Source organism: Zeugodacus cucurbitae, chromosome 3 (genome assembly GCF_028554725.1).
Source record: "Zeugodacus cucurbitae isolate PBARC_wt_2022May chromosome 3, idZeuCucr1.2, whole genome shotgun sequence".
Classification (NCBI taxonomy): Eukaryota; Metazoa; Arthropoda; class Insecta; order Diptera; family Tephritidae; genus Zeugodacus; species Zeugodacus cucurbitae.
In genome coordinates, this window is record NC_071668.1 from 31937975 (window position 1) to 31964267 (window position 26293).

General features: G+C 33.7%; 2 protein-coding genes and 1 long non-coding RNA gene across 6 annotated transcripts in view; 1 reads left to right on the forward strand and 2 right to left on the reverse strand.

Moving 5' to 3' along the window:
- Nucleotides 1-16308, reverse strand: part of LOC105219240 (DNA-directed RNA polymerase, mitochondrial) — a 76336-nt gene extending 60028 nt beyond the window's left edge. The window contains exon 1 of the mRNA XM_054226696.1: nucleotides 15963-16308. Within this exon, the coding sequence (XP_054082671.1) occupies nucleotides 15963-15987 (25 nt within the window). The 5' untranslated portion in view covers nucleotides 15988-16308. The remainder of the gene's footprint in view (nucleotides 1-15962) is intronic.
- LOC128920152 (uncharacterized) lies at nucleotides 5967-14519 on the reverse strand. The gene is made up of 3 exons (XR_008470275.1): nucleotides 14265-14519; nucleotides 7174-7311; nucleotides 5967-6152 (listed from the first exon to the last, which is right to left on the reverse strand). It is a non-coding gene; the product is annotated as an uncharacterized LOC128920152 (long non-coding RNA).
- The window catches only part of LOC105219244 (reticulon-4-interacting protein 1 homolog, mitochondrial), a 33068-nt gene continuing 13310 nt past the window's right edge, over nucleotides 6536-26293 (forward strand). For 3 of the 4 annotated variants that reach the window (XR_008470269.1, XR_008470268.1, XM_011195244.3), the window contains exons 1-4: nucleotides 6536-6867; nucleotides 6918-7132; nucleotides 7185-7790; nucleotides 8098-8248. Coding sequence is in view for 2 of the 4 variants with exons in the window: in XM_011195244.3 (XP_011193546.1) it covers nucleotides 6594-6867; nucleotides 6918-7132; nucleotides 7185-7790; nucleotides 8098-8205 (1203 nt within the window). In the remaining 2 variants the exon portion in view is untranslated. The remainder of the gene's footprint in view (nucleotides 6868-6917; nucleotides 7133-7184; nucleotides 7791-8097; nucleotides 8249-26293) is intronic. The other variant, XM_011195243.3, reaches the window with a different exon arrangement.

A 26293-nucleotide genomic window follows, 5' to 3' on the forward strand; every position in this document is an offset into this window, starting at 1 on the left:
ATAGAAAATATTCAGCTAATGTATGTAATATGATCAATCATGTTATGTTTACTTAAGGGCTTACGCCACCCTGAAATTTCAAAAAATGAAATATTTGTGCTTATTTCTATATATAAATCTTCTGTACGTGTCATTCCAGGGGGTTTGAGGATGGTTTAGATTCACAATACGATCAACTAGATATTGTTTTTTTAGTTATATTATTTATTTAAAAATTGTTGTTGATGTTAGCACAACTTACATAAAATCCGGCAGACTGCGCTGTAGTCGCTGTGTCAAATATTCAAGAGTATGCTTTTGTTTCAGTTACGCCTGATAGATGGCGTTCAGATTATATTCTGAATTCCAATTTAAATTTACATCTCGCTATCTATAATATGTTGCTAAGCGCATAACTCGAGAACAGCTGAACCGATTTCGCTAATTTTTTTTTACAATATTCCTTGAAGTATATTGTTCCAATTTTAACAGAAGCCTCGAGCCATGTGGTACTCTACTCGGAATAGAGTAGCTCTTAGTGCCTTCTGTTTTAAAAGCAACTCATTATATTATTTACTGGCAGACCGCTCCGGCTTCGCACGGGTTTAAGCAAACATTTCAAAAGTTGTAATTTTTTACACACACATACACACTCTCCCATACATATGTATGTACTTTCCCGTTTCTTACGTGGGTTCATTTAAAAAAAGCAAAATGATGAAAATTCGAATATGATATTATATTTTATTTGTAATGAGCTAACATTTATTACCACCTCTAGTCTTTGTCTTTCTCTCTGATTATGAAACGAGCTTGTATATTTCTAATATTTTGTTCTTCAAGCCGTTGCACACGCTCCGTACTCGACTCTCTGGGCCGCGCTTGCGATGCGAAGAGAATGACTTGCATGACGATTCTCAGTTTCAGATTAAGATTCTCCATTACGGAGGTGATACCCTCACCTGGGACCTATTTCCAGAAAGTTGAGATTCTAGCAATAAATATAGCCTATGTTACTCGGGGTGAATGGAGCTTTCCAGTTCATTCATTACAAACATACATACAAATCTTTCTTCTTTATAATAGTAGTATAGATCGAGTTTTTTTGGACACGTATTTCACATAGGGCATTCTTCACATCTAGATAGGTTAGGTTAAACTGGTAGGCCAATACGCCACACATAGACCTATTTAGGTCCTTTGCGATACCAGATGCGAATTTTAAAAGCATTTGTGGTTTCACTTTCGATACCTCTTCCAGATTCTCATATTGTGAGGCCCCCAAGTAGCGAAGTCTCTGCCTTGACAATGCAGGGCAGGTACACAGAAGATGCTTCATTGTTTCTATTGCACCTTGCTCTTGACATTTCCTTCAGTTATCTCGATCTGTAAGTCCCATTTTGTAGGCATGTGCCGCCACGAGACAGTGACCCGTGAGTATTCCCACCAAACTCCTACAGTCCCTTCTATCGAGTGACAGAATGAGTTTGGTGTACTTCTGGTCTACGGTTTTACACATGGCTTTAGCGGTTTTACACCCCGGTATATTTGCCCACCGTGCTAGGATTTTTCTTTTCATGTCTCTGTCCAGATCATCGAACAGACAGTGCATGGGTTTGCCAATGTTATTCGCGTTTCCGGAAGACAGTTTTACACCATTCTTGGCAATTTCGTTCACAATCTCGTTGCCTTCAATGCCTTTATGTCCTGGCACCCAGTAGAAGCGAAGACACGTGTTCCTAGCAACTCTCTCCACTGCCATCCTGGTATCCAAAACACTTTGTCCGAAATGCAAACCGAGGTTGTTGCCTTGATTGCTGCTTGATTGTCTACGTAGATATTGACTTTGGAGTAGCCGGCTGCTGTATTGAGGACTAGCTCTGCGGCTTTCCCAATTGCAAATACCTCCGCTTGAAAAATACTGCAGTGGTTCGGAAGTTTAAAAGGCTGCTTTACACCTAACTCCTGACAGTATATTCCACCACCTACCCCGTCCTCCATTTTCGAGCCATCCATGTAGATATTCAATGTGCTGCGTGAGGTTATCATTCCCTTACGCCAGCCGTCTTTTTCCAGGTTCACCCGGAATCTTCTTTCCCAGTTCATTAGTGGGGTCAAGTAGTCGGTACTTGCCAAACCGCCCCTACCCACCGAGCTGTGCCCAAAAGTTCTATGCGTAAATTCTCCGCCCGCCAGTAGTCGCCCCGCAGATTTTGCCGCATAAGTTTCGGCAAAGAGATCTATCGGCGGCAGGTTAAGTATCCGTTCAAGAGCTGCCGTAGGGGTGGTTCTCAGAGCTCCCGTTATACAGAGCGCTGCGAGTCGCTGAACCCTTTCCATTGGCTTTCGGTAAGTTGTCTTCTTTAAGCCTGTCCACCACACAATAGCACCAGTGCATGAGAGAGGGAGAAAACCCCAGGTAGTGCCTAGCAACTGCCTGCATGCATATAGAGCATTACTAGCCTTTCTTACCCTTTCTTCCACATTGTGCGGGGTCGTCCTTACATTTCAGGATCTTGAGCCCCCCAAGCCACCCCTCTCCATCGAAAGTTGGCATGGGTGCGCTTGGATCGGAGTCCATCCGTGCGAAGAGGGCTTCCAACAGCTTCATCTCCACTGTTTTCCACCGCTCTTGTGACATCTGTCCCAGCGGGTTGCTGCGATCGATGAGCGCAACGATCAAGTGTCGCCTCGCAATCTCATTGACCGCCGCCGCTGCTTTGGACGTTGTCGGCTTCCGTCCGTATGCCTGACGTCTAGCTTCTCAGCTGCGTCTTTGCATATCCTCCTTTTTGTTGGTGCCTTCGTTTCACCCTCCGTAGAGCGCTGCCTCTTCTCCGCAATATGCTCCTCAATGCGATTCGGAAACGCTGGGTCTGAAGCATTGCACCAATTACGAGTGGCGAAGTGAGCTCAGCCGTTTCTTACCTCTTCTCTGGCCCAAGCCAACCTTTTCTCTTCCTCCTCCTTCAGGTTAGGCTTGCCTTCGAGTCGGTTGCAAATCCCGACCTCCGCTTTATATCGCGCCTTTGCCTTCAACCCCTTCTTGCTTGGCTTCTTCCAGGGCCCTTTCTTGTTGCCAGAGTTGGAACTCTCGGTCGATAGCTCCGGAGAGCGAAGAAGTTCATCCTCCTTTTCCGTATTTATACTTACGGCGCTTTCCTGGTGCGAGTCTTCGTGGACTGCGGCACCGGTGCGACGTAGAATTGGTTTGGCAGTAACAGTACAACCACTGCAACCTGCTCCCGCTGCAGTGGAGGTGCGGCCGCTGGCGACACAGCTCGAAATCTCGCTGTGCCCGCCGGTGGTAGCAGCCACGCCTTCCACCGACGTTTGGGCTAATATCCTAGCCCGGGGGGACTCTACCCCTAGCGTTTTATACCTGACGCCAGGTACTTCTTAGTAATGGCCAATGTAAACCCTCATCCACCCCCTCATGAGGTTGCATGTGGAGCTGACCACCATGACGAGGTGAATGAGGGATTACAACAGCCTTAGCTATGTGACGCCTGCCTGCAATGCAGTGGCTTAGCCTGTCCATAGACAGCAAGAGACCACCAACGTGCAAGCAATGCCACCCATTGTTCAGTCGACACCCGCGTGGAGGGTATTGCCAAGAGGAATTCCGTCGACCTCACATCTAGATAATCAGTGCGCAAAATTTTTTGTGTCACCTTTCCATCTTTTACCACTTAATGCAAATTTTGTAGTGTCAACAAGTTTTCTCAGCGCGGCATTTATTCATTCCTTGTGTGGTTTCGTCATTTGCTTTGTTATGACGTATGTATGTTGCGTCAAGCTCGTTTTGCAATGCGAATACTAAGTGCGCGGTGTCTTTTTGGAAAGTGTTTCCTCTCAAGGGTTCCATTTTTTGGAACAGTAAAACTTCAGCAACTATAGCCATTTAATTACTATTTGTATACATGTCCGATACCTCCCACTTAATGAGACTGCTCAGTTTGTCAATAGTAAACATTAGGCCTCTATATGTATTGGTTTGCGCCATTATTTATTGTCGTAAGGTTGGTTTGGCTCAGGAATTTGGCGGCGGTAGTTTCTACTTTGCTAGCACAATCAGTAGATCATTCTATTAAACTACCCGCTATTATTATTGGCGATTTGCCTCTGGTTTCCAATGATAGCTGCAAATGAAAGTTTTCGAACTCCCTACTTGATGCTCTGAAACGGCAACAGAGATCGGGGATCAGATCGACCACCCGATGTTTATTTTACTCAGCTTGTGTGCAGATTTCACATCATGAGCACGCCAGAACTATTTGTGTACCGCTATGTGTTTTTGGTATACATATGTTTGTATTTTTAACGTTTGGTTTCCCTAGATTCTAAATTCCGAAATTTAATTCGCTGAAAATTTAACGGTACTTTGTAAATGTAGAATTAAAAGCAAGAAAACTTGTTCATTTTCAAAGCGCATTTGAGCTTGTTGAAATATTTTGAAGCAAGAGCACACTCAAATTAAGGTTAACAAATTAAAATTATTTTTATTGGATTTTTAAGTTAAAGGTATTTAATTGTGTTTTTGTGTAATGAGTGTTTTATATCACCTATTTTTTTTGTATATTTATGTGCGTCTTCTCTTGTGTTCCCCCGTTCCATAAAAATTGATATAATCGCATAATAGCCACGCTCACGTCCCATACGAAGGTTAGATTGAAAATTACTAATAGTGCGTTAACTCACTAACGGAAAACGTCAGTAACACTAAATTTTACTGAAGAAATGGCAGAGGAGAGCTGCACTCAGATTAAAAAAAAAGGAAAATGGGAGTGGCGTCGCCCACTTGAAAAAAAAACACATCTCAAAAATTACTCGACCGATTTCAATGAAATTCGGTACATAATACTTTCCTGATACCCTGTTAACATGGATGGAAAATTAATATAACTAAATTTTGAATTTCATCTGATTCCTTCACTTTATAATGTATACATAAGGAACCGATGAAGATAGCGGAATAAAACTTTAAACAAATACTATATATAATCTTTAGCTTAACTTGTGGAAAAATTGTCGATATCGGACTAGAACTTTTCAACCACCCGAATATCGTACATGAAGAACTCAGTGCCTAGTGTAATTTTTCACCGAAAATATCATTAAATTTCTCAAATATTTTAATGTAATTCAAGGGAAATATTTTTCTTCTAATAGTGTGTCTCTGTTCCGAAAATTATTAAAATCGGGTAATAACTTCCCCTAGCTCCCATATACCAAATTATAGGTTTTTCAAAAATACGGTGGGCCATATTCCGCATATATCGGTTAATATGTGAGAAATTAAGTGAGCGTATATCTTGGATATAGTGTACCCTGGTGGTGAAAATTAGTTAAATCGGTTCAGGCATTATCCTAGCCCCTATATACTATAGATATGGATTTTCGTTATTTTAGTGGAAATTGTGTTATCTTAATAAAATTGTATGTATTTAATTTGGCGTTGAACCGTTTAGCCGGTTATAGCCGAATCGATGAGAGCGCGCCACTCCTTTCTGCCCTTCGCTGTTCGGCGCCAGTTGGAGATTCCAAGTGTAACCAGATCGCTCTCCACCTTCCACCTGGTCCCTCCAACGGAGGGGAGGCCTTCCCCTTCCTCGGCTTCCTCCGGCGGGTACTGCATCGAACACTTTCAGAGTTGGAGTGTTTTCGTCCATTCGGACAACATGACCTAGCCAGCGTTAGCGCTGCCTTTTTATTCGCTTAACTTTGTCAATGTCGTCGTATGTATGTATTGTAATACAACTCCAAAAATCAATACTTAAAACTTTTGAGAAATTGTAAATTATAAAAATTTAATAATTAATACTAACTTCATATGTAAAATATGTAAATTTTGACAATGTATAAATGATAGCCGCAAAAACGTTTGTAAAAATGAAAGTTTACTTACTACTGCAATCATAATATTTAAAAAATAATCTATAATAATTATTAAAAATGTAAAATACCATACTAATTTATAAATGTAAATACCTCATACAATTAAATAAATAAAAAGAAAAATAAAACAACAATTTAATTTTTTTGATTTTTAAACGAAAAAGTGGGTGGAGCTGTGGTATGAAACCGTGGAGACCATTGAACCAAATTTATGTAACGATACGGTGACCCAACGAATGACCAATATATTTTCTTTCTGTGACTAAGGGGTGACCCTGAAAATGATATATCGAACAATCTATCAGTATGACTGGTTAAATACAAATTACTACAGAGTGACATATGGCTTTCCAAAACAATAGAAAAATTAGAGCAGAAAGACATATTCAGCATTTGCACCAAAATCAATGAGAGAGAGCGACCAACATGCAGTAAAAGAAGAGAAATGGTAACATTTTTCTTGCTGTTAGAACAAGAGATACCAATAAAATAATACAGGTTGTTTTACTGGTAACGAAAAAAAAAGATAAATGACTACTCGTCTTCTGTGATGGTTCATGATTTGAAGTGGTACCGGTTACGAGAAGGAAATATTTAGTACCGAAATCGATTTCATATATTGATATTTAAACTTCTGCACATAACTAGTTATTTATTGTCGATTATTATTGTATTACAACTAAAGCACAATTATTTAAGAATAATAATAGAGAAATATGAATGTCCGCAATATAAAAAGTTTAAGAGGGTTATGTTTGCCACGGCTTTACTCTACACAAGACATTGCGTCCCAAAAATCAGTTGTCAGTGGTAACAACTGTTCTAAATCAAATAACTTAAAAATGGCTGGGTGGCAAATTCACAACTATGGAAAGACCGAGGAATTACAATATTCGACGCGTCTGAGAATGCCTGCAATTAAGAGTTCATCTGATTGCTTAGTACGTGTCAATGCTACAACAGTTAACCCTATTGATGTTGCAATGCTAGGTATGTAGGCCCATATTGATATCTTCTCAATTTAAATTTGAAATTAATAGGAGGATATGGTTCAAAAACTTTAAATTTGTTGCGATGTCAGTATTCAAAGGCGATAGAGTTTCCTTTAATTCTTGGCCGCGAATTTAGTGGTGAAGTTGTTCAATGTGGAATGGGGGCCAATAATAAATTTGCTGCGGGCGACAGAGTTTATGGCGTTATACCGTTACATATAAATGGATCGCATGCCCAATATGTTGTTGTGCCGGATTATTGTGTAATTATAATAAAATATATTTGTTGACTAGTAATACATACTTATATTTTAGTTGTCAATTGCACCAACTTCCTTATCAATTGAGCAAGCTGCGTCAGTCCTTTATGCTGGTCTTACGGCATGGTCGGGCCTATATGTTACCGGACGTTTAGGAAACATTTGTGGAGCAGTCTCCAGTTCTGGTGGAGGAGAAAATCGTCGTATATTAGTAATGGGTGGCTCTGGTAGCGTTGGGTCACTTGCAATACAACTACTTAAATCTCAAAAGGCTACTGTTATATCAACATGTAGTGAAAATGCCATTGAACTTGTAAAAAATTTGGGAGCGGATTATGTGATAGATTATAAAAACCAAACTCAGTTCGAGAAGTTGCGGAATTATGCACCTTTCGACATTGTGTTAGATTGCGCTGGCCAAGGAACTGATATAGCAAATAAGCTAAATTTCAATTTTGGTCAGTATATAACGTTTTCTTCCCCTTTGTTGATGAATGTTGACAAGTTTGGCTTAAGTTTCGGAATGATGAAAAATATTACACATTTTATTGAAACCAATGCGAAATCGTTATCCGGAAAGGGATCTTTATTAAAATATGGATTCTTTATGCCAGCACAACAAGGAATTGAACTTCTAACACATTTGGTGAAAAAAAATCAGGTATGTATATTTTTTATAACTAATAAGGCTGGTCAGATGAGTAATTTTTAGTAGAACCGCAATAACTAAAAAAGCATTTTACATTATTTCTATAATGAAGTTATTTTAAATTATTTCCTTAAATATAATGTTTATAACACTTTTGATGTGAATAGATTTGAAAATTTATTCTATTCAAATCAATATTCTATTCAATATTGTTAATTTTTATCTTTTAATTTACTTTGCTCCGTTCTTCGGAAGCCTTTACATGAAATATTTGACAGACTTGAAAATATTCAAAACATTCCAAACATTTTTATTTTAGTTATTGCCGCTAATTGATAGCACTTTCACTTTTAAGGAGTTGCCTCGTGCTTTTGAGAAGGTGAAAAGTGGCCATTTACGAGGAAAAGTTGTAATAACATTGTCATAATTCACTAATAAAATATTCAGGATGTTTTGCTCTTATTTAAATGGTAAGTTTAATTTACGAATGTACCAAGACTGTGTTAACCAAAAAATTCGTTTCATTTACATATCTCTTTGGCATTATATTTGAATTAGGCTGAAAAGTTTTTTACTCGACTATTTATTTAATTTAAAGTTCTGCTATTATTTATGTACAGTGACGAACAAAAGTATTGCCTCAGCAAGATGCCTTGACTTTAGCACTGTTTTTTACCATGGAATTAAATGGGATAATTTTATAGAGAGTGCCAATACTTTTGTTTCGCTATAATCAGTACTTTTTTGTTTTATAACTACCATTAAGAAAATATTAGAAATAATTAAATGAATTATAGGAAATATAATTGATAATTAAGGGTTGCTTGTAACACCTAAAACTAAAGGAGTAAGATATAGAGTCATATATACCAAAGTGATCCGGGTGACGAGTAGATTTGAAATCCGGATGTCTGCCCGTCTGTGCAAGCTGTAACTTGAGTAAAAATTAAGATATCTTGATGAAACTTGGCACACTTATTTCTTGGCACCATAGGAAGATTGCTTTCGAAAATGGGCGAAATCGGTCCACTGCCACGTCCACAAAATGGCGCAAACCGAAAACACACAAAGTGTCATAACTAAGCTATAAATAAAGTTATAAAAGTAAAATTTGGTACAAAGGATCGCACCAGGGAGTGTGTTAAACTTAAGTGAGGATCGGTTAAACTCAATTACGCCTGTTGTGTTATAAAAAAAAAGCGCATAAGTTTTGTAATTCTCTTCTCAAATATCCCCGCCATCGGAATCCCGACGTGATCCAATAGTTTTTCCGCGTTTTTAAGTGTAATAATCTAATTTCGCTTCGCTGATTTTTGTGCATAATCGCACACATGGTCGCTCGCTCTACAACCGATTGGAGCCACTTGGAATTTTTTTCTCTTAAATAATTAATTATTTTAAAAATCGAATGCCTTTTGTTTTCGGTTAGCACAATTATCGCCACAAATTTTCTATTTAATTTTTTATATGTTTTGTGTGTTATAAGATAAGTTGGAATATCTTTATGTAGATAAAATCTTTGCAGTTCTATAGTATGTACTGAATTTCTTTTATTTTATGTGGACTAGTACCCAAACGATTACAATGGGGTAATGAGGGATATCTATGTAAAGTTTCAGTTGTATAAAAAAATTAATTTATTCGATGACCATTAGTATGATCATTTTTTAAACATTCTCGCTCTACGCAAAGTGCTATATTACATAGCTCACAAATCCACCGAATTCTTTAGTAACACTCCCTGCACCTGAGATGGTTCGGGATTCGTAGTACTCATGCGAGTACACTAAGATTTAAGCTTACCGAAAAGCAATTTTTCACATTTTTTTCTTATGTGTATTATTTATTCTCGAAACTAGATCAGTTTTAAATGTTTTGTTGCCAAGCTTCCTCAACAATACCTACAGTCCTAGTTGTCCGAGAGTTAAATGCTAACTGACACACGAAAATAACAAAATTTACAACAGTCAGCGCTCAGATAAGCAGATAACGGGCCCTCTTATGTGTCCTTATGTGTATATGGGCGTAACCCGTCCAATCAGCATCGGCATCTGCCATTTTTGACCGATTCTTTGTACTTCATATGAATCATATGCATATGAAGCATTCCATGTTTTGTTTTTACCTATTTATTCCTAAATATAATTTTTTAGTAGCATAAAACAAGAATTCTTCTCTTCACATTTTAAAACAATAATATAAGGTCTAAAATTATTATTTATAGTTATTTTTTCATTAAATCGAAGGTTTAGGTCAAATCTTCGCTTATCTTCGCTTCTGGGCAATTGTTCCCTTGAGACATTCCATTGTTGGCAGCACAGGTTCGAATCAAGTTTGCCCGTTGAGGGCTAGTTCAAAATAAATTATTGTCTGTCAAACCCATTAAACACTTCGGGATCGTCAATCCTTGCTTGGCCACCGCATGCGTCTGTCCACCGTGATTCAACTTCTATCGTTTCCGTTTGATGTTTTCATTATTGAACCACTTCAAGAGTAAAAGCAACTCCGCTTAGACAATTTATCGATTTTGTTGCGATTCAGCATTGATTCGCAGATGAAAATTCATTTTGCATAAAGTCATGCGACATACGTAGCTAATATAAAAAATACCGATAGTGAATTTATCACTGTAATTAAAGTTGGAAATACTAATGTAAATTGTCCTCCTCTAAATAATGATGTTGAAATAACGAATTACCAAATTCACGTCTCCCGCCTCTTTGTCTGTGCAAGCGATAACTTGAGTAAAAACTTGAGATATTGAGATATCTTAATGAAACTTGGTACACGTGTTATTTGGCACAATAAGAAATGGGTAAAAACAGATCACTGCCACGCACACAAAATGGTGCTTTAACTAAGATATAAATAAAGTTATGAAAGCAAAATTTGGTACAGAGAGGTCATACTAGGGAGAGAAGGGTATATTTGCATAAAGTTTTTTTTCGGAAAGTGGGCGTGGATCCTCCCTCCATTAAACTAACATAACAGCCATATTAACCTAACATTCTGGAATCATGCCGTTTAGGCACCTGATTAGACAACATGAAAATTAATGAATTATAACCACGCCTACCAACCATTCAAAGGTTTTGTTGAAAACTAGTAAAAAATCTTAAAAAAATAACACATGTGTGTTCGTTCGATCTGTATGAAATCGTTTCACCATACAAATCCATTTTACGCTCGTTCTTCAATGAATAAACATGGGAGAGAACAAACGGATCATGTAATAACACTTGTAATTATGCTATAAATTTGTTATTTTAGCAACTTTATACATACATATATTTGTCTATATTTAGACAATACATTATTTGAACAAAATCAGTTTTTTGTTTTAAAATTTACCCTATTTCGTCGTTTTTTTCTTATCCAAATCACCAATTGTGTGCACAGAGCGCCATACACGACAAACATGTATGCACACCGATCGTGAAAAATCAAACATTTTCGCGAACATGGGTTGGTATGCGCTCAAGCCCATACACGAGTAATTCTGCTTTCAACGCATACCCATCAAACGCACATGTGTATAGTATATGGCCACTTTAAGGGAAGCCAACAGACATCCAACATTTCATGGTAAAGACGGTATGGAAGACCTGCACTTATATTGGTACACAAATTGATGGTGGACATGGCGCCCTCTTATGGTTCAAAACCCATATCTCTTGAACTACTCGACCAATGTCAGCAAAATTCGGTCTATAATATAAGAAAAAAAAAACAAGTAAGATCGGGTGTAATCGAACATTATATACTCTCGCAATTTATTTATATATTATAAAAAACAAGTATGGAAGGGCTAAGTTCGGGTGTAACCGAACATTTTATACTCTCGCAATTTATTTATTTAACTTTATTTATATTATATAATACACAATTTGACCCACATATTCGTCATATATGTATATTGTATAAAGTCCATTGAAAGTTGGAAACCATAATATTAGGTTAGAAGCACCGAGGTCCTCGTGTTCGATATATGGGGCTTTAAAAACCTATGGTCGGCGATTTTTAGAATGGGGCTGAAACAATATTAACATAGTATTTGTGCAAAGTTCTGCATCGATATCTTCACTAGTACTTACTTTATATATTGTAAAGTAAACGATTCAGATTGTCATCAAAGTTCTGGTATATAGGAAGTAGGCGTGATTGTGAAGCGATTTGGCCTATTTGCACAACATATCATTGGGATGTAAGGAAACTATTACAAAGCAAGTTTCATTGAAATCGGTCGAGTAGTTTCTGAGGTATGGTTTTTGACCCATAAGTGGGCGACGCCACGCCCATTTTCCATTTTGTAAACAAACTCTGAGTGCAGCTTTCATCTGCCATTTCTTATGTGAAATTTAGTGTTTCTGACGTTTTTTGTTAGTGAGTTAACCCACTGTTAGTAGTTTTCAACCTGACTTTTGTATGGGAGGTGGGCGTGGTTATGATCCGATTTCTTTCATTTTTGGACTGTATTAGGAAGTGGCTAAAAAAACGACTGCAGAAAGTTTGGTTTATATAGCTCTATTGGTTTGCGAGATATGTACAAAAAACTTAGTAGGGGGCGGGGCCATGCCCACTTCCCCAAAAAATTACATCCAAATATGCCCCTTCATAGTGCAATCCTTCATACCAAATTTTATTTCCATAGCTTTATTTATGGCTTAGTTATGACACTTTATGTGTTTTCGGTTTTCGCCATTTTGTGGGCGTGGCAGTGGTCCGATTTTGCTCATTTTCGAAAGCAACCTTCCTATGGTGACAAAAAATAAGTGTGTCAAGTTTCATCAAGATATCTTAATTTTTACTCAAGTTACAGCTTGCACAGACGGACGGACGGACATTCAGACATTCGGGTTTGAGCTCCACTCTTCACCCTGATCACTTTGGTATATATAACCCTATATCTAACTCGTTTAGTTTTGGGTGTTACAAACAACCGTTATGTGAACAAAACTATAATACTCTCTTTAGCAACATTTGTTGCGAGAGTATAAAAATTCGGGGTCCTTATTAAAACTTAACCAATGTAATCCAAGATGTAAAAAAGTACCCTAAACGTCTTTCATCGCATGCGCTGCGGAAACTATTGATGATAGAATAAAAGATGTTCTACAATATTAAATAACATATCAATATCTACAAAAAATATCGCGACAACATATGGGCATTTCCGCCAGAAGGTCCACCACAGACACAATTTTAAAAATTATTAGAATTACAAAGTATTTGCATACTTTCATAGAAAAATATTTAAATTTGTTTATATTAAATACATTTTAAATTAATTCATAACCAATTACGAGATATACGAAAGTCAAGTCACATAGGAGATACTTTTCTCATTTCGTTTTTTTACTGCATTAGTTTTTTAGTCAAAAAAGAAACATATCATGTATTAATTTTTGATTTGTGTAAAACCTTTATAAGTTTACAAAGAGCAAAATAAATTGCATAAGAAAGCTTGCGATTGCAAATAAATGTAAGTTTTGATTCCCTTGAGATATCAAAAAATAACACTTGTTCCCACTGCATCGGAAATATAAGCAGAAAGCTCGCAAAATTTTGGGTATAAACAGTAAATTTTCATACAATCAAAATAAAAAAACCTTGTTCAAAAATCAGAAGACATCGTAGGTGTGGAATTTAAAAATTGAAAATTATTTTTCATCTTATAAAATTGACTTAAGTATGTACATAGGCACAAAAACCGCACTTTAAATTCCACTTAACGAACTAGCTATTCAAATAGATTTTGTCGAAAATTATAGGCTTACAAATCAAAATAAGAGTACAAGGTTGTCAAGAGAAAATCATTTGCTGTTATAAGTTATAAATTAACGCATATAATTTTTATTTCTTGATTAATCTCTTAACTAAAATTAAGCAATCTTTTAGTTGCTTTTCTAAAATATTTATTTTTTCTGATGGTAACTGCTCTTAGATTAAAAACAAATTTATATTATTCAAACAAATATTTATTATTTTTTGCTTTTACAAAAAAATTATAATACTCTTTAAAAACAAAATAGTGCAACTGTGCTTAAAATTAATTTGATGTTATCAGATTGAAAATCAGTCCATTATATATAATTTAGATTAAAAATGGTTAAATGCATTCCAGGTATATCCCAGTTGCTTTTCTTTTATTGAGATGGTCAAGAAGTAAAAGCTGCTTAATATTCATAATTCTATTTTCATTTCATACCATAGAAAATTTTTGTTGTGTTTCTCGTTTGATGTTATTTAAAACTTAATACATTTACTACTATTTTAAACGATTTTACGGGCCTCGTTGTTATATAATTCCGTATTATATTATAACAACATAAACAACATAAATATTATGATGGAAAAAAAAGTTCCGTGCGAATGTGGTAAATATTTAACTAAAAACTATAAATTATTTTTAGGAGAAATTCAGACAAATTTTAAAGGCATCAATGCACAACATTCTACAATCAAAAACATTTGAATATTGCTCACAATTCGCTGAAATCGCCGTTTGAATTGTTGTCTCCAAAAACGACATCCATTTTTGTCCCGTGCGAATGTCTTGGTTTTTTGCAATTATCTTGAAAATGAAAACCGTCTCAAAATCAACCTTAACAGTAAATGTAGGGCTAATAAAGAGCAATTTAAAAATCCTACTGTCAAAATTAAAAAAAAAAACAAAAGATTTTAGTTCATAATTTTTTTTAGTTGAAATGTGTGCGATTGTTACGCTCGACATGGCAGAAATGCCCATACATATGTATGTCTAACTATTATAGTTAAGCCACAATAAAAATATACATTTAAATACCACTGCTATAAAAGTTCCTTTATTCATATTTTGGTATTAATCCTTATCAAAATAAATGGCTGAATATATGTATAAGACTGCTTTAATTCCAATATATAATAACTTTTTGAATTCCATTCGAAAGATATCCCGAGTATAAAAATGCACAGATCACATTGTTCAAGAATTTTGCAAGGTTTTTACATAAACATTTAATTTCATCGCACTATTTTTCCATTCACGCAATTATTAATTAAAAATTAGAAGAAAAAAAACAGATATAAATGAAGCAGTATTGCTATTCTACTATATAAAACTTTTTGAACGGTTTTCTGAATATACTATTTCGTAGAAAACAGTAATGATTCAATTATAAAAGGTAATGACAGCAAAGTTTTGACACTGCGTTACAAAAGGTTGTATTTGCGAAGGAAAGAATAGTGGGAAGAATTTATTTGCTTTTTGTCAAAACGTAGGTTAACTTTTTTTTTATCAGAAAGCAAGACTAATTTTTTCAACATTTTTTCATTAATATGATCTGATGTATTACAATTTTCAATCGGTTCTGTAATTTTGACATAGTTTAACTGCATTTCCCTATGTGCTACTATTATAGCTAAAAAAGTATCCTTGGAAAGTACGTAACAAACTATCAATTTCGTTTGAAATTAAAGAAAAAATTTTAAATATAATTTTACTAAAGAAATGCTACTTAAAATCTTCATTTATTAATTATATATTTTTATTTTATAAATCTATGTTGTATTATTTCATGGTAACTTAATAAAATTAATATTTAAATGTAATAAAAACGTTAGCAAGATATAACATCAATTATTTAAAACTCTAGATGCATTGTGCCACTGCTTTGATGAACTCAAGAAAGAATCTCATAACAACAAAATGTACCATCCCACAGTTATTTCATATTTTTATCTATTCATCAAATATTTAGTAATTCTACTAAACATGACAGTGTTAATTTCGGGAATGTGGATGTGAAATAAATGGTCAGACATCAGGAAACAGATTGGTTCTCACATACTTCACAGGTGTGCGTAAATATTACGGTTTCGCTTCTACTGAAGGAGAGGGAACATTTAGATCCATAAAATAAAATAGGACTGATTGATTATATAACTTTTTATCGGAGAATTATAAAAAACACTGGGACAACTACAGTTCGGGATATGTTCCCAATCACCTTGTGGGATATAAGCAAAAGAAGAAAATAACATGTACCATGAAAACTATTTATTTAAAATCAGTTTTACACGGTTGTTATGCAACACAAATTTAACTCCATTTCAAGGCAAGTTCTTGCAATAAAATTGTCTGCACATTCGTTCTTGAAACTGGCTGACATATCAATCTTCTTATAACTTAATTTCTCTACTTGCAGACTTCTGTTATAAACTTTGACATTTTGAGACGAAATCTGTGACCTCAATCCTGTAAACTTCGGTATAGTCCTTCTTCTTGATCTTGATACAGCGCTGTTAGACCCATCGACTGTTTTAGGTTTGTTTTTAATTGCACAAGACTGAGATCCAAGAAATCATCGCCTCGATATAAATAACCGAATATGTATATGAACGAAACGGTTATCACGGTTTTTACATTGAAAATATAATCCAATCTAACAATTTACTTCAATTTATCAAATATAAAATTAAAATGTCAACAAGAAATATTCGAAAAAACAAATAAAAAAATTAAACAGTATTGTCTACCCATTGTATTGGGAAATATCTGCTACTATTTAAAAATTTTTGAACAATTTTCTGGATAGATTTACAATTATAAAAGGTTTGATAAGTAAACAGCTTTCTCACTCTTTTTTGAGAACCCTTCTGCGTTAGCAAAACAATAATTTTTTTTTTCGAAATATCTTGAAAAAATTGTTCAAAATCTTGTATATAGTAGCAGATTTTACCAATTCAAGGGGTAGGCAATACTGTTTCATTTATATCTGTTTTTTTCGAATTTTTTTATTGACATTTGATTTTTACATTGCGCAAACGGAAAAATTGTTTAATAAAATGAAATGTTTTCGTAAAAAATATTTTAACCGCCTCGGTATTATTCTTATTCAATTGCATATATCGAGATGCTCATCTCTTTATTTGACCTAATGAATTTAAAACATGTCCGATTCCAGAAAAACTAATAAAACTCATCTATCTAGTCCAAAGAAATTGCAGTCGATGGTCCAGGATGGACTCAGCCAAAGACCAATGTGACAGCGAGTTAATTTCAAATAGAAGGCAGAAAACTGATGAATACAATTATAAGAAAGTTAAAAGGGCATATTGTACAAGAACATGTTTAAAAATGGTGTTTATAGGAGATAACTAATATAGTTAAATAGGTCCAAGTCAACCTTAATGTTTGCTATTTAGCTACTAACTTTCCAATCGTACTTCTTTGTTTTCAAAGTTGTTTATTTCATAGAAGGAAATTGGGACTATATCCTCAACTCTACCTGCTTTTGTAACTCTCTCGATGAAAGATTAAGGAATCAATCAATGCTATTTATCCATTGTTAGAATCTTCCTAGCGCTTCAATTGAAGCGAAAGCATAATAGTAGGTTAACTTCTGGAGATTAATCTGTTCGTAAGTGTCTGATGATTTATTATAAATTGTTAATACTAATTTCCGAAAATAAAATTAAATGTTTATTTCATAGGCAACAATTTTAAATATTCTATTTTCCATGACTATTAATATTAAATAGATAGTAATTCTTTGCACTGGACGTGTCTTACCTATACAAAAAAAAAATTCAAACCATTATTAGAAGAAAATCGGACATATTTTCATGCTACTTATTAATTTTGGATCGAGAATAGTATTATATTTTACACTACTTAAAATATATTTTTAACTACGTTTACAAAGCGAATAATGTTTTCCCTTTTTTCTTTCCTTCGCAAATACAACCTTTTGTAACGCAGTGTAAAATCTTATCTGTCACTACTTACCAAACCTTTTATAATTGAATCATGGTGATTGATAATTTTTTTGTTTTTCAGTTTTGTTTTCATTTTTATAAAATGAACGCCTACTCTGATGTTTTGAATACTAATTTTTTTTGACTATTGCGTTTTTATGCCACAGTTTATTCACGTTCTCGTTACGGTAGTGGAATAAAAAGTATCATACGTCATGCCCCGGTCCTAAGCTACCTGCAAACCAAATTTATGCCAAATCGATTCAGCCATTCTTGAGTTATAAGTAGTGTAACTAACACGACTTTCTTTATATATAGACTACAGAATACAGATTTAAATAATTTTTCCAAAATGTTCATTAATTTATTTGAGGGTACTAATTTCAATAAAAAAATATCGACACTTATGCATGTTCGATATATGGGGCCACACTACAAATGCAATATTTATGCAAAGTTCTGTTCCAGTGCTTACTTTATATATTGCAAAGTAAACGATTCAGATCGACTTCAAAGTTCTGGTATATAGGAAGTAGGCGTGGTTGTGAACGGATTTGGCCTATTTTCAGAACATACCATTGGGTATGTATACACATTTCTAATCAACCATCCGCAGACATTTTCTATAATATATAGATCAAGGGAGTATGGCTGACACTCCAGAACACCGACATTTTGTTTCCATGTTTTCAGACCAGAAAAGCTGAATTTAAGAATTATTGTGCCGTGAATATCATTATAGACTATCAAAAATATTTATAAAAACGGGAAATCCACTTTTTTGAATTCGGTTATATTTATTTGCATTCCTATTCATTGAATATATGAATTTTATCTCTATTTCGAAGAAAATTGAAAATTATTTTTCGATGCCTTCCCTATTTTTTGCCAATTTTGTGCAAAAACAGTCCACATTTATGAACCGTTTCGATTTTGGATATTTCCTCCACGGATAAAACAATTCAGAAATTCATCAATTAACCCTTTCGCGGACACACGAAATTTAGTAAATGTTATCAGAATGACACATGCATTTATTTGGCTTATAAAACCGATAATTGAATTCCGATTTCAGTTTTGGGTTTATGGTTTATTGAATATTTAATTTTTACTCAAAACAAAAAAATTATAGTATGTCGACATACACCGACGTGTCTTTAGGGTTAGGGATTTTGATTTGTTATAGGGACACGTCGGATACGCTCGAAGTCGGACAGAGCCGACATGTCCTATTTCATTTTTTCTATGTCGGCATATACCGACGTGTCCCAATTTAAGCCATTCGTTGTGTCGGATTATGCCAACGTGTTCGCGAAAGGGTTAAGCACCACAAAAAAATCCTGATGATGCGCAGTGCGGTAGCTAGAATTGATCAGCTTTGCGCTCGGCTTGGCTTTGAGCTCGGTGTCACCCCAGGCTGATCAATGCTCGCATAATTCGGGAGTTTTAAGTCGTACTATTGGTTTATTTATATAGTGCGCAATTGAATTAGCATAGTTATAAGACTAAATGTGTGACTCCCTTTTCTATTTTCCGTTCTATTGTAATAATGCATGTGGGGACAGAGACATGAGAGAAAATAACAGGCTTATTTAAAATTTAATTGCAAAACAATAGCAACAGTTGTAATGACACAAATATGACAAAAGGAAATACAGTGGAACTTCTCTAACTCGAATCACCAAATCGTCAAAAAAACTTCGAGTTAGAGAGACTTCGAGTTATAGAATTTTCATTAAAACATATAAATTTTCAAAAAACTGTAAAATATTGATTAATACCCTGTTTTATTTATTGACTTCCCATAAAGTTTTATGTACATGCGTTTAAACATGAATTTTGTAATTTTGTTTGTTGCAGTTTGCTATTATTGGCTCTTGACGTCTATATCCTATGCCTTTGTTAGATGATTTATGCAATCCATAAGTGTAATATTATATTTTTTGTTTGCCTCCATACGATATAGAGAGACTCCTTAAATATTCTGCCTTGATAGTAAAATTTTAAATTTTGTATTATGTCCTGCCCAAAAAGTTCGATTTATGTTATTAAAATCAACCTTAACAGTAAATGTAGGGCTAATAAAGAGCAATTTAAAAATCCTACTGTCAAAATTAAAAAAAAAATAAAAGATTTTAGTTCATAATTTTTTTTAGTTGAAATGTGTGCGATTGTTACGCTCGACATGGCAGAAATGCCCATACATATGTCTAACTATTATAGTTAAGCCACAATAAAAATATACATTTAAATACCACTGCTATAAAAGTTCCTTTATTCATATTTTGGTATTAATCCTTATCAAAATAAATGGCTGAATATATGTATAAGACTGCTTTAATTCCAATATATAATAACTTTTTGAATTCCATTCGAAAGATATCCCGAGTATAAAAATGCACAGATCACATTGTTCAAGAATTTTGCAAGGTTTTTACATAAACATTTAATTTCATCGCACTATTTTTCCATTCACGCAATTATTAATTAAAAATTAGAAGAAAAAAAACAGATATAAATGAAGCACTATTGCTATTGCTAGAAAACAGTAATGATTCAATTATAAAAGGTAATGACAGCAAAGTTTTGACACTGCGTTACAAAAGGTTGTATTTGCGAAGGAAAGAATAGTGGGAAGAATTTATTTGCTTTTTGTCAAAACGTAGGTTAACTTTTTTTTTATCAGAAAGCAAGACTAATTTTTTCAACATTTTTTCATTAATATGATCTGATGTATTACAATTTTCAATCGGTTCTGTAATTTTGACATAGTTTAACTGCATTTCCCTATGTGCTACTATTATAGCTAAAAAAGTATCCTTGGAAAGTACGTAACAAACTATCAATTTCGTTTGAAATTAAAGAAAATTAGCAAGATATAACATCAATGATTTAAAACTCTAGATGCATTGTGCCACTGCTTTGATGAACTCAAAGAAGAATGTCATAACAATAAAATTTACCATCCCACAGTTATTTCATATTTTTATCTATTAATCAAATATTTAGTAATTCTACTAAACATGACAGTGTTAATTTCGGGAATGTGGATGTGAAATAAATGGTCAGACATCAGGAAACAGATTGGTTCTCACATACTTCACAGGTGTGCGTAAATATTACGGTTTCGCTTCTACTGAAGGAGAGGGAACATTTAGATCCATAAAATAAAATAGGACTGATTGATTATATAACTTTTTATCGGAGAATTATAAAAAACACTGGGACAACTACAGTTCGGGATATGTTCCCAATCACCTTGTGGGATATAAGCAAAAGAAGAAAATGACATGTACCATGAAAACTATTTATTTAAAATCAGTTTTACACGGTTGTTATGCAACACAAATTTAACTCCATTTCAAAGCAAGTTCTTGCAATAAAATTGTCTGCACATTCGTTCTTGAAACTGGCTGACATATCAATCTTCTTATAACTTAATTTCTCTACTTACAGACTTCTGTTATAAACTTTGACATTTTGAGACGAAATCTGTGACCTCAATCCTGTAAACTTTGGTATAGTCCTTCTTCTTGATCTTGATACAGCGCTGTTAGACCCATCGACTGTTTTAGGTTTGTTTTTAATTGCACAAGACTGAGATCCAAGAAATCATCGCCTCGATATAAATAACCGAATATGTATATGAACGAAACGGTTATCACGGTTTTTACATTGAAAATATAATCCAATCTAACAATTTACTTCAATTTATCAAATATAAAATTAAAATGTCAACAAGAAATATTCGAAAAAACAAATAAAAATTAAACAGTATTGTCTACCCATTGTATTGGGAAATATCTGCTACTATTTAAAAATTTTTGAACAATTTTCTGGATAGATTTACAATTATAAAAGGTTTGATAAGTAAACAGCTTTCTCACTCTTTTTTGAGAACCCTTCTGCGTTAGCAAAACAATAATTTTTTTTTTCGAAATATCTTGAAAAAATTGTTCAAAATCTTGTATATAGTAGCAGATTTTACCAATTCAAGGGGTAGGCAATACTGTTTCATTTATATCTGTTTTTTCGAATTTTTTTATTGACATTTGATTTTTACATTGCGCAAACGGAAAAATTGTTTAATAAAATGAAATGTTTTCGTAAAAAATATTTTAACCGCCTCGGTATTATTCTTATTCAATTGCATATATCGAGATGCTCATCTCTTTATTTGACCTAATGAATTTAAAACATGTCCGATTCCAGAAAAACTAATAAAACTCATCTATCTAGTCCAAAGAAATTGCAGTCGATGGTCCAGGATGGACTCAGCCAAAGACCAATGTGACAGCGAGTTAATTTCAAATAGAAGGCAGAAAACTGATGAATACAATTATAAGAAAGTTAAAAGGGCATATTGTACAAGAACATGTTTAAAAATGGTGTTTATAGGAGATAACTAATATAGTTAAATAGGTCCAAGTCAACCTTAATGTTTGCTATTTAGCTACTAACTTTCCAATCGTACTTCTTTGTTTTCAAAGTTGTTTATTTCATAGAAGGAAATTGGGACTATATCCTCAACTCTACCTGCTTTTGTAACTCTCTCGATGAAAGATTAAGGAATCAATCAATGCTATTTATCCATTGTTAGAATCTTCCTAGCGCTTCAATTGAAGCGAAAGCATAATAGTAGGTTAACTTCTGGAGATTAATCTGTTCGTAAGTGTCTGATGATTTATTATAAATTGTTAATACTAATTTCCGAAAATAAAATTAAATGTTTATTTCATAGGCAACAATTTTAAATATTCTATTTTCCATGACTATTAATATTAAATAGATAGTAATTCTTTGCACTGGACGTGTCTTACGTATACAAAAAAAAAATTCAAACCATTATTAGAAGAAAATCGGACATATTTTCATGCTACTTATTAATTTTGGATCGAGAATAGTATTATATTTTACACTACTTAAAATATATTTTTAACTACGTTTACAAAGCGAATAATGTTTTCCCTTTTTTCTTTCCTTCGCAAATACAACCTTTTGTAACGCAGTGTAAAATCTTATCTGTCACTACTTACCAAACCTTTTATAATTGAATCATGGTGATTGATAATTTTTTTGTTTTTCAGTTTTGTTTTCATTTTTATAAAATGAACGCCTACTCTGATGTTTTGAATACTAATTTTTTTTGACTATTGCGTTTTTATGCCACAGTTTATTCACGTTCTCGTTACGGTAGTGGAATAAAAAGTATCATACGTCATGCCCCGGTCCTAAGCTACCTGCAAACCAAATTTATGCCAAATCGATTCAGCCATTCTTGAGTTATAAGTAGTGTAACTAACACGACTTTCTTTATATATAGACTACAGAATACAGATTTAAATAATTTTTCCAAAATGTTCATTAATTTATTTGAGGGTACTAATTTCAATAAAAAAATATCGACACTTATGCATGTTCGATATATGGGGCCACACTACAAATGCAATATTTATGCAAAGTTCTGTTCCAGTGCTTACTTTATATATTGCAAAGTAAACGATTCAGATCGACTTCAAAGTTCTGGTATATAGGAAGTAGGCGTGGTTGTGAACGGATTTGGCCTATTTTCAGAACATACCATTGGGTATGTATACACATTTCTAATCAACCATCCGCAGACATTTTCTATAATATATAGATCAAGGGAGTATGGCTGACACTCCAGAACACCGACATTTTGTTTCCATGTTTTCAGACCAGAAAAGCTGAATTTAAGAATTATTGTGCCGTGAATATCATTATAGACTATCAAAAATATTTATAAAAACGGGAAATCCACTTTTTTGAATTCGGTTATATTTATTTGCATTCCTATTCATTGAATATATGAATTTTATCTCTATTTCGAAGAAAATTGAAAATTATTTTTCGATGCCTTCCCTATTTTTTGCCAATTTTGTGCAAAAACAGTCCACATTTATGAACCGTTTCGATTTTGGATATTTCCTCCACGGATAAAACAATTCAGAAATTCATCAATTAACCCTTTCGCGGACACACGAAATTTAGTAAATGTTATCAGAATGACACATGCATTTATTTGGCTTATAAAACCGATAATTGAATTCCGATTTCAGTTTTGGGTTTATGGTTTATTGAATATTTAATTTTTACTCAAAACAAAAAAATTATAGTATGTCGACATACACCGACGTGTCTTTAGGGTTAGGGATTTTGATTTGTTATAGGGACACGTCGGATACGCTCGAAGTCGGACAGAGCCGACATGTCCTATTTCATTTTTTCTATGTCGGCATATACCGACGTGTCCCAATTTAAGCCATTCGTTGTGTCGGATTATGCCAACGTGTTCGCGAAAGGGTTAAGCACCACAAAAAAATCCTGATGATGCGCAGTGCGGTAGCTAGAATTGATCAGCTTTGCGCTCGGCTTGGCTTTGAGCTCGGTGTCACCCCAGGCTGATCAATGCTCGCATAATTCGGGAGTTTTAAGTCGTACTATTGGTTTATTTATATAGTGCGCAATTGAATTAGCATAGTTATAAGACTAAATGTGTGACTCCCTTTTCTATTTTCCGTTCTATTGTAATAATGCATGTGGGGACAGAGACATGAGAGAAAATAACAGGCTTATTTAAAATTTAATTGCAAAACAATAGCAACAGTTGTAATGACACAAATATGACAAAAGGAAATACAGTGGAACTTCTCTAACTCGAATCACCAAATCCTCAAAAAAACTTCGAGTTAGAGAGACTTCGAGTTATAGAATTTTCATTAAAACATATAAATTTTCAAAAAACTGTAAAATATTGATTAATACCCTGTTTTATTTATTGACTTCCCATAAAGTTTTATGTACATGCGTTTAAACATGAATTTTGTAATTTTGTTTGTTGCAGTTTGCTATTATTGGCTCTTGACGTCTATATCCTATGCCTTTGTTAGATGATTTATGCAATCCATAAGTGTAATATTATATTTTTTGTTTGCCTCCATACGATATAGAGAGACTCCTTAAATATTCTGCCTTGATAGTAAAATTTTAAATTTTGTATTATGTCCTGCCCAAAAAGTTCGATTTATGTTATTAAAATCAACCTTAACAGTAAATGTAGGGCTAATAAAGAGCAATTTAAAAATCCTACTGTCAAAATTAAAAAAAAATAAAAGATTTTAGTTCATAATTTTTTTTAGTTGAAATGTGTGCGATTGTTACGCTCGACATGGCAGAAATGCCCATACATATGTCTAACTATTATAGTTAAGCCACAATAAAAATATACATTTAAATACCACTGCTATAAAAGTTCCTTTATTCATATTTTGGTATTAATCCTTATCAAAATAAATGGCTGAATATATGTATAAGACTGCTTTAATTCCAATATATAATAACTTTTTGAATTCCATTCGAAAGATATCCCGAGTATAAAAATGCACAGATCACATTGTTCAAGAATTTTGCAAGGTTTTTACATAAACATTTAATTTCATCGCACTATTTTTCCATTCACGCAATTATTAATTAAAAATTAGAAGAAAAAAAACAGATATAAATGAAGCACTATTGCTATTGCTAGAAAACAGTAATGATTCAATTATAAAAGGTAATGACAGCAAAGTTTTGACACTGCGTTACAAAAGGTTGTATTTGCGAAGGAAAGAATAGTGGGAAGAATTTATTTGCTTTTTGTCAAAACGTAGGTTAACTTTTTTTTTATCAGAAAGCAAGACTAATTTTTTCAACATTTTTTCATTAATATGATCTGATGTATTACAATTTTCAATCGGTTCTGTAATTTTGACATAGTTTAACTGCATTTCCCTATGTGCTACTATTATAGCTAAAAAAGTATCCTTGGAAAGTACGTAACAAACTATCAATTTCGTTTGAAATTAAAGAAAATTAGCAAGATATAACATCAATGATTTAAAACTCTAGATGCATTGTGCCACTGCTTTGATGAACTCAAAGAAGAATGTCATAACAATAAAATTTACCATCCCACAGTTATTTCATATTTTTATCTATTAATCAAATATTTAGTAATTCTACTAAACATGACAGTGTTAATTTCGGGAATGTGGATGTGAAATAAATGGTCAGACATCAGGAAACAGATTGGTTCTCACATACTTCACAGGTGTGCGTAAATATTACGGTTTCGCTTCTACTGAAGGAGAGGGAACATTTAGATCCATAAAATAAAATAGGACTGATTGATTATATAACTTTTTATCGGAGAATTATAAAAAACACTGGGACAACTACAGTTCGGGATATGTTCCCAATCACCTTGTGGGATATAAGCAAAAGAAGAAAATGACATGTACCATGAAAACTATTTATTTAAAATCAGTTTTACACGGTTGTTATGCAACACAAATTTAACTCCATTTCAAAGCAAGTTCTTGCAATAAAATTGTCTGCACATTCGTTCTTGAAACTGGCTGACATATCAATCTTCTTATAACTTAATTTCTCTACTTACAGACTTCTGTTATAAACTTTGACATTTTGAGACGAAATCTGTGACCTCAATCCTGTAAACTTTGGTATAGTCCTTCTTCTTGATCTTGATACAGCGCTGTTAGACCCATCGACTGTTTTAGGTTTGTTTTTAATTGCACAAGACTGAGATCCAAGAAATCATCGCCTCGATATAAATAACCGAATATGTATATGAACGAAACGGTTATCACGGTTTTTACATTGAAAATATAATCCAATCTAACAATTTACTTCAATTTATCAAATATAAAATTAAAATGTCAACAAGAAATATTCGAAAAAACAAATAAAAATTAAAC